The 21,989-nt window shown below is 38.9% G+C and overlaps 2 protein-coding genes across 2 annotated transcripts; one reads left to right on the forward strand and one right to left on the reverse strand.

Moving 5' to 3' along the window:
- The first annotated feature begins 312 nt into the window (after positions 1–312).
- LOC111602468 (peroxidase) lies at positions 313–2,676 on the forward strand. The gene is made up of 5 exons (XM_023319533.2): positions 313–1,626; positions 1,686–2,025; positions 2,087–2,285; positions 2,351–2,456; positions 2,525–2,676. Exons 1-5 carry the CDS (start codon positions 329–331, stop codon positions 2,604–2,606), a joined length of 2,025 nt encoding a protein of 674 aa, XP_023175301.1. The 5' UTR covers positions 313–328; the 3' UTR covers positions 2,607–2,676.
- Positions 2,677–7,996: 5,320 nt separating this feature from the next.
- LOC111602434 (peroxidase) lies at positions 7,997–19,585 on the reverse strand. The gene is made up of 9 exons (XM_023319487.2): positions 19,211–19,585; positions 10,475–10,650; positions 10,209–10,415; positions 9,941–10,152; positions 9,140–9,884; positions 8,897–9,053; positions 8,456–8,825; positions 8,292–8,397; positions 7,997–8,234 (listed from the first exon to the last, which is right to left on the reverse strand). The coding sequence occupies exons 1-9, from the start codon at positions 19,211–19,213 to the stop codon at positions 8,126–8,128; spliced, it is 2,085 nt and encodes a 694-aa protein (XP_023175255.2). The 5' UTR covers positions 19,214–19,585; the 3' UTR covers positions 7,997–8,125.
- Between the last annotated feature and the right edge of the window lie 2,404 nt (positions 19,586–21,989).

The following is a 21,989-nucleotide window of genomic DNA, read 5'->3' on the forward strand; positions in this document are numbered from 1 at the left end:
GCTGACCTCTACCTTGTGAAGAGATGTGCGATGCGTAAACGTCACGAAGTGAATGTGCTCTTAGCTTGAGCTAATGAGCTTTCAAGTACACATTATCTTGAAATCTGAAAAATAAGCATTTTGCTTAATCTTCGCCATCAAAGTAAGAATTTGGCACGTGCGTGTTATGCTGTGCTATGCGGAAGTTACCATTCTATCAAATCACGACTGCTATCGCTCGATGATCGTGCGAAAACAGAAACTCTTCTTCGCTGAGCGGGCGTATATATGCCATATATATAAGGTGTCAGTGAAGAAAGTGCATCACAGTTAATTCAGTTCGATAACAATGAGAGTGTTTATTGCGGTTGTTGGGCTACTCTTGTTGGTGATCAGCGCCTCAAGGGCGAAGGATCAACCATTTGGTTGCCCATTCCATCAGTTGGACTCGTCAGAGTTGGAATACACTGGTAGACACAAGCGAAGCAGCGACTCGTTTGATGTGCCAACTGGCGAAGGCGCAGAGCATCACCTGGACGACTTACTCAAAAGCATTTTACCTAAGAACAGCATCAGCTCAGGACTCAGCAGTTGGATAAGCACGACTGAAAATGAAAAGCGAATGAAGCAGCCCATTAAGTGCGGCATACCACCGCTGAACTGTTTAAATGATACGAGGAATTTGCATTATCGCAGTATTGACGGCGCCTGTAATAATTTGCTGTATCCCGAGTTTGGAATCGCCACCTCCAGATATAAGCGACTTTTGCGCCCTACATACGTGCAGCATGGACAAACTGTGCCCAACGCACGTCTCCTTTCGCTGTCAATGTTCGGTGAGAAAACAGTTATGGACAAGTTCCGCACGGTGGCGTCCATGCAGTTTGGCCAGTTCGTCGCCCACGACATTAGCCAGTTGACCACCCAGGGAGCACCCAGAGATTGTTGCGCCGAACCGCGTCACCCCCAGTGCCAACCCATAACTCTAGCAGCAGGTGGACCCATCGCCTATAATACAGGGAGGTCTTGCCTTAGCTTTGCACGCGCTTTATCTGACGCGGATGGCATTTGCCCAAAGAGCGGTCTACCTTATAGTGAGAAGCTGTCTGTGGTTACGGCCTATTTGGATCTCTCTTCACTGTATGGCAATTCGCCGGCACAAAATCAACGAGTACGTCTTTTCAAGGGCGGACAGCTCCGCACTTCGTATGCCAATGGCCAGCAGTGGATGCCCGTGACGCAGAATCATGAAGGTGAATGTGGCATTAACAGTGAGTGCTACAGCATGCCAGACTTACGCAATCGTTTCACACCGACAATTGCCGTACTTCACACAATTATGCTGCGCGAGCATAATCGACTGGCAGAGCAACTGGGCCTATTGAATCCCCATTACAACGATGAGCGCTTATACCAGGAAGCTCGCAAGATTAATATTGCGCAGTATCAGAAGATCACATATTATGACTACCTAGTGGCTGTTCTAGGCAGCGCCTACACGCATCTGAATGGCCTTACGTATCCCTATTCAGAAGGCTCAACGGACTATGTGAATGACTATGACGAGGGCGTTAATCCCAATCCCTACGCTGAGTTTTCTGCTGCTGCCTTCCGCTACTCGCACACTCAGGTTGCGGGATGGTTCTCGTAAGCTATAATATCTTGGGTGTTAAAGAAACAAGAATTAACTTTCTACTCATTTACAGAATGGTTTCATCTAATCGCTATGCAAATCAGACTCTACGTCTCAGCGACTTCTTTGAGCGCCCTGAGACGATTCGTTTATTGTCCTCGAACTACAATTTTGCTGATTTGGTTCGTGGAATGGCCACGCAACTACAGAAGCGAGCAGACTCTAATATCGATCGTGAGATCAAACACTACTTCAACCGGAAAGAGTTTGAGGAGTTCGGATCCGATCTCAAGTCGTTGGACATCCAACGTGCTCGCGATTTCGGACTGCCTTCTTACAACGATGTTCGTGAGTTTTGTGGTCTGCGGCGAGCCAGTGACTGGTCGGAATTTGCCAGCGAAATACCCAGCGAGGTGGGACACATATAACATATAAATTTAATGTCAATCACGAGCTTAAGAAATCATTTCGCAGAAAATTAATTTACTGCGTAAGCTGTATGCCTCCCCAGCTGATGTCGAGCTTAGTGTGGGTGGCACTCTTGAGTTTCATGTTCCTGGCTCATTATTTGGACCCACATTGCTCTGTGTTGTTGGAAAGCAGTTCCTAAATACACGTCGAGGTGATCGCTTTTTCTTTGAACGGGAAAATCATCTAAGTGGCTTTTCACGCAGTGAGTTTCAACTAAAGTATTTCAATATTATTACACTTCTTTAACGTTATTAACTTCTCGTAAAGGCCAACTGTCGGAGATACGGAAAATCAGCTTAGCATCATTGTTCTGCAATAATGTTCAAGGCCTACATTATATCCAGCCGAATGTTTTCATTTTCCCTAACACTCGGTAAGTAACACTGTGCATAAGCCCATTAAATGTTAATATTATTAACTTGGTTTTTTATACATTTTCAGCAATATTTTGCTAAGCTGCAATGATATTCCACAGCTGGACCTTACCAAATGGCAAGACCTCACTCCCCAACTGGTTAACTAATAAGCAGCAAGTCACTTTGGAGAGAAATGTAGAAATATTACTTTGTTAAATAACCACCTGATAGATAATCAAAAGCACTTAAATGGTTTCAATTTTATAATAAATGATTTTTAATTAAAAAAAGTATTGTTTTCTTCTATTGACAACGAGTTGTTAGCGAGGATCTGCGCTCTAATAGAGATTGTGTAAATAGGTTGACTCAGAAATTATACATTTTATTTCGGTTAATACATTCTGATCGACTCGTTGCTTATGCTATTCGCGTATATATATTCGTACAAAACTATTAGTTCTGCTGCAAAAAAAAAATTTAATCATATATCGCTCTTCAATACACAGACTCACATCGTTTAGCGCCGGCTCCAATGGGCATACCAATATTTTCACCTGGTATATGTTTCTGATATCAAGTCTATTGAAGAATCAAATTATTAAGAGCGTTAAAGCAACGGCCTAATTAAAAAAAAAAACAAAACCTAAACGTTTTATTATTCGCAGAAATAGACTTACATATAACAAGCCCAGAATTTCACATTGTGAGCCAGTATAAAAACCTAATCTGCAATTAAAAAACAAGTAAGAAAGCTCTAACGTGGTGCCCGACTAGGAGATACCCTGATCCCAGTCCTTTGAGTTTTAATATTTTCCGTAGTTTGTATCGAGTATTAAAAAAAAAAGAAAACAAAAATCGACATTGCGAGACCAGGTTTCGAACCCGGATTATTTGTGCAACGTGCACAAACTCTACCAACACCGCCACTTCATAACTAAAAAAAATAAAACAATAAAAAACATACAAGCGGCGCCTCTACCAACGCAGCCACTTCCCTCTTTGCGTGAGCTGTTGCAAATTTGAACATAAGTAGCAGCTAATAATTCAGCACAATTCAATCGCAATTTCAATTCTTGGAATAGAAAAGAATAGGAAAAATGCGTGCGCGTGGCGCTGCTGACATGTGCTTTTGCAAATTGGCCAAACGTTTTGTTTAATAACTTCTGTTTTACTTAATGGATTTTAATGCAATTTTCAGCATTTGATCTACATATCCTATTGGCTTGGTTGAGATGCAAACGCCTTGACGTAATGGCCCTAGTTCCAACTAAACTTAAATTCTAAGAATTTGGGGGAATTTGGAGCCGGTATCCAAAATCCAACAAAAATCAAAATTGCATAAAATATACATAAGACTAAATACAAAATTTGGAGGCTCTAGCTCTTAAGACGTTCGAGATATAATTTATTTACTGCATTTCAATCATGTTTTTATTCGATAACAATTGAATGCGAATAGTTATCGAATATTTGAAACAAACTTGACCTGCGCGTGCTATACACGGACCTACAAAAAAATTTCAAGTCTCTAGCTCTTATAGATGCTGAGATCCACGCGTTCACACATACGGACAGACGGACAGACGGACAGACAGACAGACGGACAGTTCTCAATCGACTCGGCTTGTCGTCCTGATCAAGAATATATATACTTTATGGGGTCTGCCACGCCTCCTTCTGCCTGTTACATACATTTGCACAAAACCATTATACTCTGATTTCCCATTTTCAATGGGATCAGGGTATAACAATAGATCAAGAGATTAAAAATGTCCTGTTTTTGAACTGAATGGATACATATTTTTTGGTCTACGCTCTATCAACAGTCAAATGCTGGGGCTAAGACTCTCACAGTGTCGAAATTACAGTGTATTTTCATAGAATTAATCAAAGTTCAAGTCCCTAACAGTGATGAAATGATTTGAGTTCATGCGGACAGATGGGCGGATGGACAGCAAACTGAGTCCCAGCACAAAAGCAATAAACTATTTTGCTAAATGATAACTACTTTGTGGAGAAAACGATTAGTGATTGGTGCCAGAAAACGCGTATATTGTCTACGGCATCTGTACGTCTGGATAAGCGCAGCAATCTGAGCGTGTAAATGAGCAATTTAGCTCCAGCTGTAGAATATTTAGGTGTGCCTGCCCCAATTTGATTATAGACGTCGATGCTAATGCATGCTAATAACAAGTGGAAGATGCTTTAAGTGTAGAGATTCAAATAGGAAAGTATGAATTAATAAGCAATTCATACTGAAAAAGTGACCATGTTTCATTAGTCTTAGAGATCTTATTAATCAATTAACAACTGAGAGGTATGCAAGTGTCCACTGATGAACTCAAGTGTTGACTATGGCGTAATATGAGCCACAAAGACTGAAAAGCCTTTAACTTTCGCTCTGACCTTGCGGCTTCTTTAACGTTTGAATTCTTTTGACACATCAATCTGTATGTGGGCTAATGATATTCTGACGCGCGACACCTTTGCGGAATGCTTTAACGTTTTACTATCAGTCGTAATGGCGTGACGAAAGAAGCAGATCTAACGCGATAGGTGCCAAAATTTTTATCATAGAAAGTCAATGAGTTTTATATTTAAATTATTGTTGAAAAATAAAGAAACCCAATAACAGATAGATTTCTCACTTGATGTGATGAATAACGGTCCCATAGAATCTGGATTATTGAAAGTAAGTCTTTGAAATATGAATTTGCCTGGCACATTCTTGCGCTTAATATAAAAGCGATCGATTCATCGGCGAAAGACAGCATTTGTCTCTTAGCCATGAAACTGATCACTTCAATCTGCATCTGCTGTGGTAAGCAACAATAATCGACTTTATTCATTGAGGTAAAATAATATGACTCTTGCCGCAGGGATATTCATTGCCAACAATGTTGGTACGGTACTCGCGAAGGAGACTGATAAAGAAACGGGAAGATTTGTCCCCACATTTTCGGCTCCGGTTCCAGCGCCAGCCCCGGCACCAAATGTGGTATACAAAATACCGTCACCATATTATCCGCATCCGCACCCACATCCGCCTCAGCAATGTTTCTGTCCGCCGGGTCCTCCAGGACCACCGGGTCTACCGGGTCCACCAGGTCCTTCAGGTGAGCACTGTATAAAAGTGTGTATTTTACATTATTTTTATTTTATTCTATTTTTCTGCAGGCTCAAAGGGAAAACCAGGTTATCCCGGACAGAAAGGAGACCCAGGATTAAAGGGAGACAAAGGACACTTTGGTCCTCCAGGGTTGCCGGGACCTCAGGGTCCAATAGGACCTCCAGGTTATCCAGGTGGCAAGAAGTGGCCGGCACCTCCGCCAATTTATCCACATCCACCTCCTATAATAATACCTTTTCCTATTCCACCTCCCCATAAGGGACATCATCATTCAGACCATAAAGGTGGTCATAATGGGGCTCCAGGATTTCCTGGATACCCAGGCTATCCGGGTCAACCGGGGTATCCAGGTTATCCAGGTTATCCTGGTTATCATCCCCCTGGTCATCCTGGACATCATCACCCAGGACATCCAGAACATCACCATCCTGGTCAACCTGGAGACCATCATCATGGACATCATCATCCTGGTCATCCTGGACATCATCACCCTGGTGACCATGGACATCATCATCCTGGACATCATCATCCTGGACATCATCAGCCTGGACATCATCATCCTGGACATCATCATCCTGGACATCATTGGGAACACCGGCGACCTCCGCTAATGCAGCCTGAGACAGAAATGCTGAACGACTCTGCCCAAAATGATTTGAATTCATATGACAATCAAAACGATGACGACACTGTAGCTGAAAACGATCTTAATGCATCATTGCTCTACCTGACTGAAACTATGTTTGATGAAGGTGAATCAAGCAATCAGCTGGCTGATGTAGGCAGTTCGAGCGAAAATAGTGTGGAAGTATCCAACCCAGATATGAACGAAGAGAGCATTCAACAACAGCAATCAATGAGCGATAATCAGTCCTTAGAGAATAACGAAGTTGAAGAACGGAGCAGAAAAGGTTCAATTATCTTAGCTATTAGCACCCCACGAAATCCATTGCAAATATATTCATACGATAAAATCAAATAAAAAGAAGTAGAGGCTCTCTAGTCCGGATTGCCCGACTAGAAAATACACTAAACCCTGAGGAGCACTGATATGTCATTAAAAATGGGCGATTTAGGCTATGCTGGTACCTATATATAATGCGTATATATATGGTTGATTGGGAAGACAAGATGAGTCGATCTAGACTTGTGCGTCTGACTTTTCGTTTATCCGGATTTTTGAATTTTGTTATATTGCGATAAAAGCCAATTTTTAAAAATGTTTGCATCTTTACTAAACTCACAAATACTCAATAACTAACTAAACACTAAACTAACACAGATGTTATTAAAACGCTTGATCAACTGGCAACAGCAGGTGTCAGCAGCGACAAGCATACGCATTTACATATACATATACATATAAGCACATACATTCAAATCAGTGCATTCCTCTCTATTGAAGGAATCACAATTATGCTTGAATCTCTAAACTAAAGTAGCATTTAGTTTAAATTTACAATTAGCGGTTTTATTCCTGGAACATTACATACATATAATATATATAAATATATATATATATATATATATATATAGTGTATCTCCGTGAGTTGAGTGTTTCTATGCATAGCTAGCAGCTATATAGTAAAAACGCAGATTGGTTGGCTTATAGTCGGGCACAGCCGACTAGTACTTTCTAACTTGTTGTACCCTGAGCTCATTGAAAACGTGATAACTCTTGGTCAGAACGACAAGTTCAATCGATCTGGACATGTTCATCCGTCTTTTATGCAAATATAGGGTATACACAAAACTAAGAGTAAGAATGCACATATTATGAATATTTTCGATTTTTGATACTCTCTCTAATGCTCTCCTAAATTAAATAAAACGTGTAGACTTGGGTGCAAGTGTGTGGAGTCATTAAAGCTGTTAAGACTTAAGACAAAGTGTCGGCGCTGAATAAAGTAATCTTGCTTACTTTAGGGTATCTCAAAGTCGGAATGACAGCAGCATTTGTAGTAGTTTACAATTATTCATTCACATTTTCTTGGAGTCGACCACAAACATCGTTCGCTGATTTCATTTTCCCCTTTTTTGTATGGGCTTTATAGGAAATTTTTGAATTTGTTTAATTCAATTATTAAAACAGAAAACTTTTTAACTCAAAAGCACACACAAAGCCACAAGCAAAATGGAAAGAACACTCAAAATTTCAACAAAAGAAATGTAAATATGTTTATCTTTTACACATCACATAAATATGCATTGAGAAATATGTCGGTAAATAAATTTGATTTGTTTATAACATATTTATTTATGTATTGAAATGTAGAAACAGTGAAACTGACCAAAGATAATAGCCCAGAACGACGTCGACTATACACATTTTCAGGCCCCTACGTTCAGGATAAAGAAATCTAATTCAGTAAAACCATTTAAAATCTTTTGATTTATACAAATTGAAACATTTTTATTCATTGGCATGATTTATTTATATACATAAAAAGGAAATATAATACATGGAGCTTGTTGATTTCATAGGTTTTAACCTGATTACACTATATGTTATTATATTTTGAGCTAGTTAATGATAGATCGTGTGTATAAAGAGTATCATTTCCTTCCGAATAGAATTGAATGATCTGAGGAGGGATGTACATTTTGGTCGATCCATTTCGTGATGTCAACTTGCGGGATATTTGAGCATGGCACAACAGGGTTCCTGGCAAAGTGATCATTAAGAATCATTTGTGATACACTTTACTTTTATTATACTCACGATCCAGAAATCGTTTTAAATGCTGCAGGTTGCATCGAAGCAATATTGTTGCCATTGTCGCAAAGCAAACGTGCCATGCTTGCCTTACGTAGCTCTGCCAATTGATCTGGTAATAAGAAAGGAACCGTTAATAAAAATATTGGCAATGCGAGCTACTTTAATACCTGGAGTAAAGCCAGTAAGCTTGTCGCCATTTTCGTAGAAGAAACGATCGCCTACACGAGTTCTATAGAATTGTTCTGTTAGGATGCAAAGGAACGTGGGACCGGCCAATGCACCGGCGACATGTGCTTCTAAAGAAGCCCCAACTGTCAAATCCACATCCTCGTGACTATCATAGAGCGACTTGAGCGTAGCGATTATTTGTGGACTGATCAGATCGCCAAAGTCTTCCCATGAGCCAGCACGTTTTAGCCCACAAAACTCTCTCATATCATTATAAGATGCAAGTCCGTGATCGCGATTCCGCTGAATATCCAATGAACGCAAATCGGTACCAAAGGGCCTATTGCGTCTAAATAGGAAATGCTTAATCTAAAACATAAGGAGAACATATTAACGAATCGTATTTTCAATATAACAGTAGTGCATATGTCTATAAGCACCTGTTTGTCGAAATGGATATCCGTCAGCTCTTCTGGCTGCGTCGCATGACCCCTGGTTAGGGAGTCGAAGTTGTCGCCGACTTCGAGAATGCCAGGACGATTAAACCAATCACTCAGAGTCAAGGAGCCAAGCACTGCTCGTAGCTCGGACAGAAGACTACAAATAGAAACAATTATAATACATAGAGAATGCTCTCAACCAATCAACTCTTTAGGGAGGGACATCTATTCTATTGTGCTTACTCCAATCTGCCCTCGATTTGGGAATGGAAATATCTGAAAGCAGCTGTGGCATGTTCGTTTAAGACGCTGGGATCGATGTTGGCATCGTAGTCATTTACGTAGCTTCCGCCAGGTGCCTTGTAAATAATGCGGTTCTTTAACATATTTTCGCCACCCAGGAAGATGGGAAGCCATTCGTAGAAGCTAATATGTTGGTATTGGGCAATGTTTATTTTACGAGCCTCCTGGAACAGCGTGCGATCGTCGAAGTGTGGATTCAGGGCTGCAAGAGCATCAGCAATACGGTTATGCTCGCGAAGTAGCACAGTTTGTAGAATAGCCAGGCCCGGGTTCTGATTGACACGCACGTCGCCCGCTCTGTAGCAGACCTCACTGGCATCAACCGCATCGCAGTCACCTGTGACGTTACGAGACAAAGGTAGCCATTTGGCGCCATTGCGTTCCTCGACAATCATTCGACCGCCTTGGAATTCGCGGATGTCGCTGTTCTGTTGGATGGAGTTGCCGTAAACCAGCGACAGGTCCATGTAGGCAGTAACTACTGTCAGCTGTTCAGCTGGGCCACCAGTGTATTGACAGTTGGAATCGCGATCTGTCAGCGTGCGAACGAAGTTTAGACACTCCGTACCCACTTGGGAATAAGCCGGATCATGCGGCGGCACAATTATAGCAAAACAGGTCTTATGAGCAACGTCTAAGCCAACCAAACGTCCATCATCGGTGCAACAACGAGTCGGATGTTTCCCTATAGAACTGAATATGGTTAATAATCAACTTAGCATATCTGGACGGCTCTCATACTCGATTGGGTTCCGCCAGCTTGCATGCTCATGTCGTGCGTAATTATCTGGCCCCACTGCATATTGTGGAGCGTAAACTGAGGATCGGGCACATCCTGTTCGCCAAATGCCACCAGAGATACTAGACGTGCACTGGGTAGCTCATCGCCAGTAACAGAACGAGTAGGTGCTGATATGCCATCGGCGTACTTCGGCGATAGAAGGCGCCCGTACCTAGAATAGTTACATATATACATCAAATGTGCTGTAAGGGCTACATTGCTTCTTACTTTGTATTGGGAACGCCAAGTCCTGGTCGTTGCAAGTTATTGCATGAGCCATCCATCGTGCGGTAGGCCGTCTTCTCACATGCAGCTGGAGGACTCGCACATGTGACTCGCGCCGGCATCGGAGGAGCTCGTGGAGCATTGGAAACTGCTAGAAAGGGGTTTTGTAGTGCGGGTGAAGTATCTACCAGTACTGGGGGCAGGGCATTGCTAGGAAAAATCAAAGAGTTCAAGAGTCATAGCAAGTGTAAGAAGGACAAGGATCTTACCCTATAAAATGCTGATTTGCTGAGCCTTGCAGATACGCGAATCCATGGTGGCTTCCGCCATGGCCCTGTAGTTGATCGTTGTGAACGATGTGATAGCCAGTGGACACTTTTAGCCCGGCTGCCTCATAGACAAGCCCCAAAAGGCCAAGTAGAAGAATATTTCGCTGCAAGCGCCCCTGAAATCAAGTATTTAACCATTGCAATGAAATATAAACAGAAACTGGAAACCTTTAACCGAGGCAAAGTTATGCAAACAGTGCACATTTTATTGTGAACTAGATTTGTGTGGTTCAACATTATTGATATCGAGCACACAGCTATTCCAGGTCGAAACATTTTAATTGTAATGAGATTGAAAATGAAAATGTTATGTCTCATAAATTAGTAAAACACTGAATTATAATTTATCTTAGGCATTGGTGAATTTGGAGCAAGACCAGCAGAACATTGTGAAACCAATTCAGCTTGACTGGCAGCAGAGTTACGTATTTGCATGTTTGCTTAGCATTTGTGAAGCTAGGAAAAAGTTGACTGCAGCAATTGAAAATCGATCTCTGCATCTTGTTACAGACTCCTGCTGATATGGTCAGAACTGGTTTCGTCGCTTTTTTGGTATGTATTCTATCCATGAATTATTCATTTCGATTGCGACATTTTAATAGCTCTATATACCAGGCACAGGCCAACAATTTGTAGGGAATATTTGCCTAGTTAGTTATGCACTGTGAACTGTGCTGGCGTGAAAAGTCTGTTTATTGTTTTATTATAATAAATGCTCATTTGACCAATTTGCAGGTTTCTTATGTAAGCAAACTGAGCACAATGTATTTTTTTGTAGCTCTCTAACCTCGAGCTTAGACACGGACTCATTTATCTAGCAAGAGCGCCACAGCAGTTGGAGCAAACCACGACTCCAAATCTAGTGTCAGACCTTTGTTTAAATGCCAGCTGCATGCAAATGCGCAGATATTAGCGACCAATCCGTCGCCGTGGGTTCCGCGACAAAAACCAACACCAACATATAGTATATTTTAATTGCATGCCAGGCAGAACAATGGCCCAGACAATGCGATCGGACGGCAATAGTTGCACAGTCAAAGCTGCCATGAGTCTTGACTAGAGCAGCAGGCTCTGGCTGGTCGGCTTCCTAGTTGGGTCAAGCCTCGTAGCTCAATTAAAACCAACAAGGCAGCGCTCTGACGTCCATGTACCCCCACAATCTCCAGCATCAAGCTTATAAAAATTAAAAAAGCAAACACAAAAACGGCTAAATACACGATTTTGAATTCTAATTTAAACTGGATTAACAAGGCACAATGCACACAGCGGCGATTGTTCAAGGTTAATCATTGATGTTTTCGAAACAAATTACAATAATTTAAGGCGGCTGCTCACCCTGCCAGTTCCAGTTCCAGTTGTCGAAATGAACTGATCCCAACTTGCGAATCAGAAAGCTTAAATACATTTCAAAAGGAAGTTTTAGAGCTGCAACAACTACACAAAGATCGTGAACAATTCGAAAAATAATATAACTAGTTAATGGACTCGAGTCTTAATAGTGAATTCATTAATGAATTGGCTGTAACAGCTTACATTCCCAAGTGAATAGACCAGCAAATAATCGCATATTTTATGGGGAATACATGCATTTGAAGTGGAGCAACCTATAACTGACGATTAATGCCCGTATTGGGTAAATGCGAGCAAATTTTTACAACTTTAACGACTTCTAATTAAAATCGAGTTCGCAGTCATTCGAATCGCCAAAGAAATTTGGTGATCATTAAGGTGTAAAATAGCTCTGCACAAGACGATAAAGATATTCAATATAAAATGATTGATTTATTGATGGCTTGGAATACTGGTCGCAACCTTATAGAGCAGCCAAAAGTATTGCGGCTGTTCGCCAGAGCGCCATAATGGATATATAGACGTGCATATCTGTCAATATCTCTCTGGCAGTCTGTTGGCAGCTGGGAGGCGAGGTCGCCGAAAGGCATGTAAACGTGCTGTGCTCACAAATCGCCAAGCATTCCGATGGATCTATGTAAGTAACAAGCACTAATTGAAATTGCCATTTTAAGTGAAAGTGTCCCAAAGACAGCAGAGCACCGAGACTATCAGCACCTTACAGTGCAGATTGGGACGCTGCTCTGGTATTCGAAATGTTAGCTTATAAGTTATGTAAGTGTTTTGCTTCTTTTGAGATCTGCAAAAAATAATTACAAAATATTTGCGCATTTTGCAATCGAAATCGAACACACACACATATTTTATGCAACATGACAGCTTTTCGTATAATTGATGCCAATAAGTAGAGTGGCACATTGAGTGTCCCACACAAGCATAATGAGTGTGTGAGTGTGTGTGTGTGTGTGTGTGTGCATAAGTGCACAAAAAATATTCACTTACAAGCACACGCATGAGTATGCTTCGTATCGAAAAAGTCTTGTGACCAACCAGACCCAGCCAGAGACCAGAGACCAGAGCAGTTAGCTAAAAGTCACATGAGTTTTAAGCACTCAGTATATCGTATTGTATAGTAAAGTACCCTAACTCAGTGGGGTGATTAGCAATTTATGAACTTGTTGGGCACAACTGGTCGCATTTTGGCATTCGAATTTGCCACAGAATTCCATTAATTAATTGCGAATGCAATCATCAGTTGCCTTTGCCGTCGTAAATTTAGATGCTACAAGCAAATTGATTCTTAATAGCCTTTGGCCGATTTGGCCAATTTACGAAAACTGGTTATAAAGGAAATTAAAATCAGTAACCTCAAATCAAAATTATAGATGGATGTAAATTGAGCCTGTGACATGATTCTAACTGCCACATACTGTGTCTGTGCTATGAAAGAGCGTAACATAAACAAAGTTTTTTAATGCAAGACATTAAATTAATGTTAGGCATAATTTTTCATAATTATTAGAGTTGCAATAATTTACACATATATTTTCTACTTAAGTTGCACTCTAAAACCCGATGTCGGAAAGAGTATAAGCCATTATACGTAGTGGGCTTAAAAGTTGTCGCCGGCTTGCACAGTGGAGCTATCATTCTAGCTTCAGATCTAAGGTAGTGCAATGCCTTTCGCCATTCGAAGTGACATATCACGATTTCGACTTTAATACTGGCCTGCAGTATGAAAATTCGCCTGCTTCACTTTTAATTACCGAAAATACCAAGCCAATTGAATCGGCGAATCGAATAACTTCTCTGATTTAGAGCTGTATACATTTTGACATATCCTTAGAACTTTTATTTTGGCAATGTTTATTTATTTAGAAATACTTTCTACCGCCTTGATCAGGTTAAGACTTGTTTTTGCGGTTTTTGTTTTTGTTAAAAAATATAAATTTCTTTTTAATACATTCTACTGTTAGCTACAAAGATTAAAAGAATTTATAAATTTAAAGTACAAAAAACATGCCAAAAGCCGGTTTGAATAATGCCCATATACTCGAATTAGAGAATCGCAAGATCGTAAATATATATATATATTACAAAAGGCAGCGTGTTTTCTTTTAATTTATAGTCTTTGTTTGGGCAAATTTGTTGATGGGCGTTATAAAAAGTGATTATTTTAAAAGAGCACGTAATATATATACACTTACATATATATTTAGATATTATAACATAAAATATCAATATTAATATTATCCCACAAATTTATTGGCCCTAATTACTTTTTTAACACAAAGATGTATGTGTGCTGGATTAATTAACGCTTAAAGTAATTAACATGTCGCATTCACTTTAGATGGATATTCCAAAAATGCCATAAAAATGCATTTGTCCTTAGACTTTCACTTTTGCCACAGAAAAAATCCATTCACAATGACACTCGTGTTCACAGTACACTATTATTGGTAGATAATTCAATCCCTTGCTGTGTTATAATAATTGTCTTTCCCATGATCTACTGCATGGCTGAGTTTTGACCGACACATGCTTCAGCGGCAATTAAAAGCGAGCTAATTATGATGCTCTTAACGCAATTGCCTCATCCGGCCTGGTTCCGGCCCCTACGACAACGACGGCACTGACAATGCCAACCAGAGCAGAGCCAGCAACGTTGTCTTTACAACGGAAGAGACTGAACGAAAAACTATAAGGCGACAATAACGAGAAACACGCGAGAAAAACAATAACAATTTGACGATCAAAAGTCTGCGGATATGTAAAAAAGCCAACGACCAAAGCTTTGAGCTGTATGTATTAAGGGGTAGCTCCTTAGGGGTCTGTACTGAGTCACATGTGTAGCTTTCAGCTAATAGTTAGCTACAGTCAACTGATCTTGTGTTTTACTCACTTTTCCAAATTATGATTTATGTTCTCTAGGAAGCCACATTAACATTTAACTAAATGTTAAATATTTAACATTTAAACTGACTCGAGTTCCAGACTAGACTATATCGTAGTATCTAATAATTTAGTATTAATTTTAATAATTAACGTTTCTACTATGATTCTCAGTCCAAGTTTATCGTATTCTTTTATAGGCTTAACGCAACTTTTATAAGTTGAGATCAAACAGTTTTTAAAACTGTTCTGTGAGCATGGCAAATAAAAAGATCTCTTTTTCAGCTTCAGTCTTAGAGACACCAAATGTTGCGGGTGGAGCAGTCTTGATCTGCTCTGCAGATAGACTTGAAAGTAATATGATCCTTATAAATGATATGAATTGGAAAACATCCCTATCGTTAAATGTATCCTTTTTGGAATATAAACAAGTATAATGCTGTCAATTCTGCTTCAGCTTTTAATGTAACTCACCTACTTCAGTTTTCGTATAGCTCTCCATATTCAAAATTCAATGCTCCATATTCGAATCTATTGTGTAACGAACGCATTATAGGGTATTTCTTGGCTGCCCTCTCCCGTCTGTTGCTTAGCAGCAATGATTTCGAAAATTGATGTGATCGGTATCGGTATGTGACCGCGCAGACTATTATTGTCCCCGTTGGCAAGCTACAGTTAACAGCTAAGTAATGAGCTTCGGAAAACACGAAGTGTGTGCAACATGCTCGAAACAGTCATAAGTACACTGACAATACTTTGTGTGTAGAGTGTGCGAAATATTATGTGAATTTCTACAACTTCATTCAGATGTCGCACGCGATTCGCATCCGCCTCCCCCATCCCGCCGTTCGGGCTGTACGAACCACAAGCCTCCGTCTGCGGAAAGATGAAGTTGTAATTGGCTTAAATTATGGCCAGATGGCGTTTGCTTTTAGCCGTTGTCCGTTAGCCGTTAGTCGTAATGTCTGGCAATGACTTGAGCGCTTGTGCTGCAGCTGTTGTTGTTGCTATAGACCTTGACTTTGAAAGTGTACAAGTTGCTTGAGTAGTTGCATCAACTAACGACTCGCAACGTAAATGAAACCGAAAGCTAATGCCAAACCCAAACTGGTTAATATTAACGTGTCATTTGCTTTCTTTCGGCGTTCATCCAATTAGCTCTATTTTTTTAGATTTTGAGGTCGCTAGATTTGATTTGAATCACATCATTGCCTCCATCCATAATTATTTCAATACGAATCGCGTGTGATTTTCTCTCTTTGAGGTAGGGCAAATTAAATCATAAGGCCACAGAAAATTAGCAAATTATGATTTCAGGCAAATACTTCTGTCGGAGAGTTTATTTCCCATTTATTACTGATCGATAAAAACTAACTTAAGACCGCTCAAACTTATCAAATTTGTTATACCTTGGCTTTTTACATTAATACCCAATTATTCATTTTCAGGTTTCTTTACGTATTTTTGTAATTTGTCTATTTCTTTAGTAGAGCATTTTACTTTGTCAAGTTATCTGAATATCTTACATGCAAATAGTTTTAAGTTTACCAAACAAATCATTTTTCTTTAACTTAAGTTTTACTATTAATTAATTTTTATAATTTAAATTCTAATAACATATATGAGCATTTTTTGAATCGCAGCAAACGTCAAAACCGCATTCTACGTTCCGCTCAGCTAATTAATTTTGAAATGAATTGTTTTTAACGCTATGCATTAATTGGGTTGGTTAGTGAATTCTCGAGCGGAATTCGATGAAAGTGCCTTTTGAGCGCGTTCATAAAGTGAATAGATTATATTTGTTTTGTGCAATCTTGAATCCTATCATCGCTTTTATGTCACATGACTTGAAAATGGAGGCCTCTACTGATATTTCTGTAAATCATATGAGCCTGCCATAGGGTGTTGTAAATTGAAAAACATCGCCTTTTTAATGATATACCCTAAATGTATTGAAAAAAAAAAAAAAAAAATTCAATCTCGATGTTCGACTATCTGTCAATGCTCGCATCAAATTCCGACTTCAAATTTGAAATATATATTCTTGCTTATGGCTTATGCTTTACAAGTTTGTTTATATATACTTTCGATGTATATCATGACCTTTTTCTCGATAAAAACATTTGTTTTGACTGGAAAGAGCGTTAAACCTAGAGAAACACAAAAGTAACCAGTTTGAAATTCTGAATGGCTATAATAAATAGAGTATTGGTATTTTCACTACTCGCCCCCAAAATAAAAAACTCTTTTCTAACAGCACAGAGCGCTGGCTTCAGGCTTCTGGCTGTTAACCAGTCGGTCATGGGCATTTGTTATTATTAACTTTTGCTTTTATAAACATGTTATATGAATGCGCCTTTAAACTCTGTACAGACAATATCTGTTTCTTATCGAATAAACCCATTGAAGCTCTGGGTTTGGATAAGTAGACATGTGGCAGCATGCGAAAGGTACGCATAGCTTTTTTAAAGTATATAGGTAGCTTTATGTTTGTCTTCGAGTAAATATGTACTTCCACAATTATTGCCGTCAGCATACCCAATGATTGAAAACCAGTAAAACAATGCATAAGAAATAATGTAACTCTCAGTTTTGGAAAAAAATCTTAAATCTTCGGTTCGCCTTTGTGAGATTTTTACCCAAGACCAAAGCAATGCCATTGTTCGCTACGCCCTGAGATGACGTGACTGATTTGAAAAAATCCCCAATAATATGTAATATTTATAGTACATGTGAGTGCGGGTACTTAACCAGTGCATCTGTTTATTAATCACTTGGTCTAAATGTATTTTGGAGCAAGTATGTATATAAGACATAATAAGTCTATGTGCTTATGTAGCATTTGCATATTTGACTTCTGGGTTTTGGTTTTAACTAAAGCCAGTGAACTGAACTGAATGTAATCGGCAAGTGAATGGCAAGTCGTCAAATTGTGGTTATACTCGTGCATAAATAAGCAAACACACACACACACTAAGTCAGCCGTAATGAAGTTTGTATATACATAAAATCGTCATAATTGAGTATATTGCGTAACTGGCTTAAGATTCCAGTTGAGAGTGAGAGCCGCCTGGCGAGTAAGAGAAAGTATATATGTGTGAACTGCTAAGCCCTCCAGCCACCGAACTTAAGGCCTGTCTAAATCAAATGCACTTAAGCCAGTTCAGAGTTCTTTTGAATACTTAATTCCCCCTCTATGCAAATAGCTCAAGCAAAAATCAAAACAATACCAATGCTCGCTTTTAATGTAATCGACATTTAGCTTTGGCCAGTTGCAGCAGTTGGCCCCACTCGAAAAATTCAAATATGTCGGTATATAAAAGTAAATAATTTATGGTTGCTGCTAAGAGTTGTTGACTGTCTGCATTGATTAATATCGAAAATGCTTACAATTCTGGTTTACCTAGAGCCGATACTAAACAATGGGGCGTATCCAATTAGATGGCGTCGATTTGTGGCCATACACCAAATCCCTTGATCTTTTAATAAAGATGGGGCAAGGTATGATGGGCCACAGGCAAGGGCCAGAGTTGGGCATAAAGAAATATTTAAAGATGTCTTGGGTGTTTCTTTCATGGACTGGAAGCTATACTTCGTGCTCTACAATTTGCGACAGGGACACAAAACCAGCACAAAAATTAAAACGAATTCAGCTATGAAGGTCATTCGCTGGCTACCTTAAATTAATTACCTTACCTTTAATATTGAACAAAAAAAAAAAAAAATAAAGGCAAATACAATTTTCAACACAATTATTATGCCACTTTCAAAGTTGTGTGTGTTTTTACTGCACGTCTAAGAGTTGTAGCTGGTATTACAAACAATAGTGTGTAATTTGTTTTTAAATATGCTATTAGAGGTAGTCAACATAAACTGGTATGAATAGTTAGAGTTAGATTAACAAATAATCTCATATTATATATGTATAAATGGCAAATAAAATATTTTACAAGCACTTACAGCATGTTACGAAAGTGTAACGGGGCTGGCCATAATATGGTCAACATCAAGGCGACATAAAAGCCTTCTTATCTTTCTGTTTACAAATTTTATATTTAAAAAAAAAAATATACTTAAGCTAATTTTTGGCATATACGAATTCACGTATTTATTTAGAATATTGTTTGAAAGTTAAGTAGCACAAGTAGGTTTTGGGCTCACAATAAATCTTGAAATATTGTCTTTATATTTATATTTATATTTATATTAATTTAATGTTTAATTTTATTTAAACAACTTTAAATTTATCATAAAGTTCTTAACCTTAATCGAAAATACAAGTTTTCTGCATTATATACGATGCTCCGAATCTCTATCACTCATAGATAATCTACTCTTCCAATAACTAGCTACCTTATATATATTTGTGTACACATAATTGACCAATTATATTCAAATGATATTTATATTTATTTAGGTTCTGGTACTTACCATGCTAAGCTTCTCCTACTCTTTAGCAATTTGTAATTTCAAACCGTTATAAATATTTCACTTTAAATTACTCACGAAATACAACAACTCGAATATAGGTCTATGAACAGCCAATATTTGCTATTCGACAATTACAAAATCGGAATCGTGAATTGTACGCTCAGTTGGGCATGGATATATAAATTTTTCTTGGCAAACAATATTTTGAATTGATTTGATTTAATTTGATTTGCCAAATTTGCAGCTTAATTAGCTACTCATTCACAACTCAACACCTGCTCATAAATGAGCGCCAAGCTTTAATTCGGCAGCTGGATTAGATTACGATCCGTCGGGTAAATCTCTTTCAACCAAAACCAAGTACCCAAGTTGCTGTCGGCGGCAAACTAACTGGCCAGCCGTTGATTTTTGGGCTTTTATAACGAATCGACATCGGCTGTCGCAGCAACTGAGCTGCACAACGCCAACGCGAACATAAACGCCAGCGCCTAGGCCAACAAAGCTACCTGCGCTTGCGGTTGAGCTTCAGCAAGCGTTTGCTTAAAGCCAGTTTATACTTGGTAGCGCTGCAGGCGCAGGCGACGGCGAAGGCGCAGGCGCAGGCGCAACAGTAGACGGTAGACGCGGGCGCGTGCGCAGACGCAGGCTCAGGCTTAGACGCTGAAGTTGCCGTTGACTGCGAAGAAGCTTGCTTAAATTTTTTCGCTCTGCTCTAATTTATAGCTATGCGAAGCGACGATGGCGACTCAGGGACGCGAGGAACACACATTGCTGGCGCTGCTTAATACGTCCAGCAGTGGGTTTTTATGCTTCATACTTGCAATCTATGCAATTTCAGTCTATTGGCCGGTTGTCACTTTTTGGCTAGGACCCGCAGAGCATTGCTTTACAATCTGGGCCAAAAGCCATTTGTATAACTTTAAGGTAAGCTCCGCATGAAAAACGAAGTTGGACATAAGCACATGCAGACTCACTCATGCACACATATACACATACGTAACCCCATCGACCTTTTTGGAGTGCGGCTGTTGTAATGCGACAAAATGTTGTATGGAATCGGCATCTGTGACCTAGAAAGCTTTTCTTTTAAAAATGTTACGCAAACTGTAGCTGTGTTTGCGTGACGTTGATATGGACAATTGTTTTCATTAATTAAACATTTTCAACATAATAAGCCAACTTTTTGCAATGTATTATTATTTACATACTGGTACACAAACATGATTGACGATATAGAAAATGCGTACGCACTCGCATCTGATTTCTATAAGTAAAACGCAGCTTAGAAAAAGCTTAGTAAGCCGTAGTTTACACCTTTGCGACTCTTAATAATTACTATGATCATTTATCGTACACGAGTAGACCAGCATCAGTGGTATACACAACGGGGGCTGTAGGGGCCACACGTCAGTCAAAACAGTACAGGAAATATTTCTTAAAATACTGTCGAGAATACGATTAAAAAGCGAGTAAGCCTGCTCATAACATGCTATGCATTCTATAGTCTTGTTAACCCCCAATATATATAATACGTCACTTAAAAAATATCTTTGGAGATTATTATTATAAAATGCCACTGCTTTAGTTATTTTTAAACTTCGCATGGGAAGGTGGTAAAAAGTGAAATATTAACAAATTATATATTATCTATCTATTTATACATTTCAATATCTATAGCAATTGCAAGTAAAAGTGAAGCTTAATAAATATTCGTTATCTTTAAAAAATGGGAATAGATATAAAAAATGTTGTTGATGTCTCATAATATTTACGAGTCTTTTAAATGTGCACAGTAACGAAAGTCACAATAAATAAAGTGCTCAATGTTAATTTTTTGCACAAATCAATTTGATCTTCACTAGGTATAAATTTGTGTATAACTGTTCTCTTGAAGAATCGCGCCTTGTTCGTAATTTTAAACCTTACTTAAGCCCATCAAATGGTTTTAAAGACATCAATCAGGAATGGTGATATAAGATCTTCTTATTACCTTAGCCTTAGGTACATTAATCTTAATCTTGTGGTCAGATTGATTGAAGTCTAAATATCTAAATATTCGTGTGCTGCAAATAAATTGAATTCAAACCGCAAAACAGCGTAACCTAAGTCGTCGCACGCATGCAAATAATTTTAAGCGAGGAATTGAAGCATTGCCTCATGTATATTAAATATTTCTTATTTAATTTAAAAAAAGTTGCACTTGCTACATTGGGAAGTAGGCTTGAAAGTGTGCAAATGTACCTATAGATGGTCAGACAAAGGAACATAAAGAGATCGTTCTGCCCAGGATTTTATGTGGACAACAACTCAACGCAGTTGGTTCTTCGATCTTTCTTATCGCCGTTGCATATGCACCATGGTTTTAGTGGCACCCCTTGTTTGCAACTAATAATTTGTACCTCCGCCGCTGTATAGCGTATGTATGTTTATGTTTGCTTGCCTTGAATACTAAATGTTGAAACTTTGTCCAATTAGAGAGTTAGAACTCATTTAATTTGTCTTAGTTTGCCGCTGGTATAAATAATCATGTGTATTTCGCCAGAGTCCGCTAAGACTAGATCTTAAGTACGACAACATTAAAATTGTAGATTATAATAAAACTTATCATTTCTTATGTTAGTAGACCTTAAATTGTACTAATGTCTATAAGGCATGTATGAAATTTAAATATTACACTTTTTATTCTCATATTGTATAGTATGTACAGATATATATTAAAATAAATGAACAAAAATTACAAGTAAATAAAACAATTTAAAGGTTCATGTGGTCTAATTAA

Source organism: Drosophila hydei, unplaced genomic scaffold (genome assembly GCF_003285905.1).
Source record: "Drosophila hydei strain 15085-1641.00,03,60 unplaced genomic scaffold, DhydRS2 tig00008139-arrow-pilon, whole genome shotgun sequence".
Taxonomy (NCBI): domain Eukaryota; kingdom Metazoa; phylum Arthropoda; class Insecta; order Diptera; family Drosophilidae; genus Drosophila; species Drosophila hydei.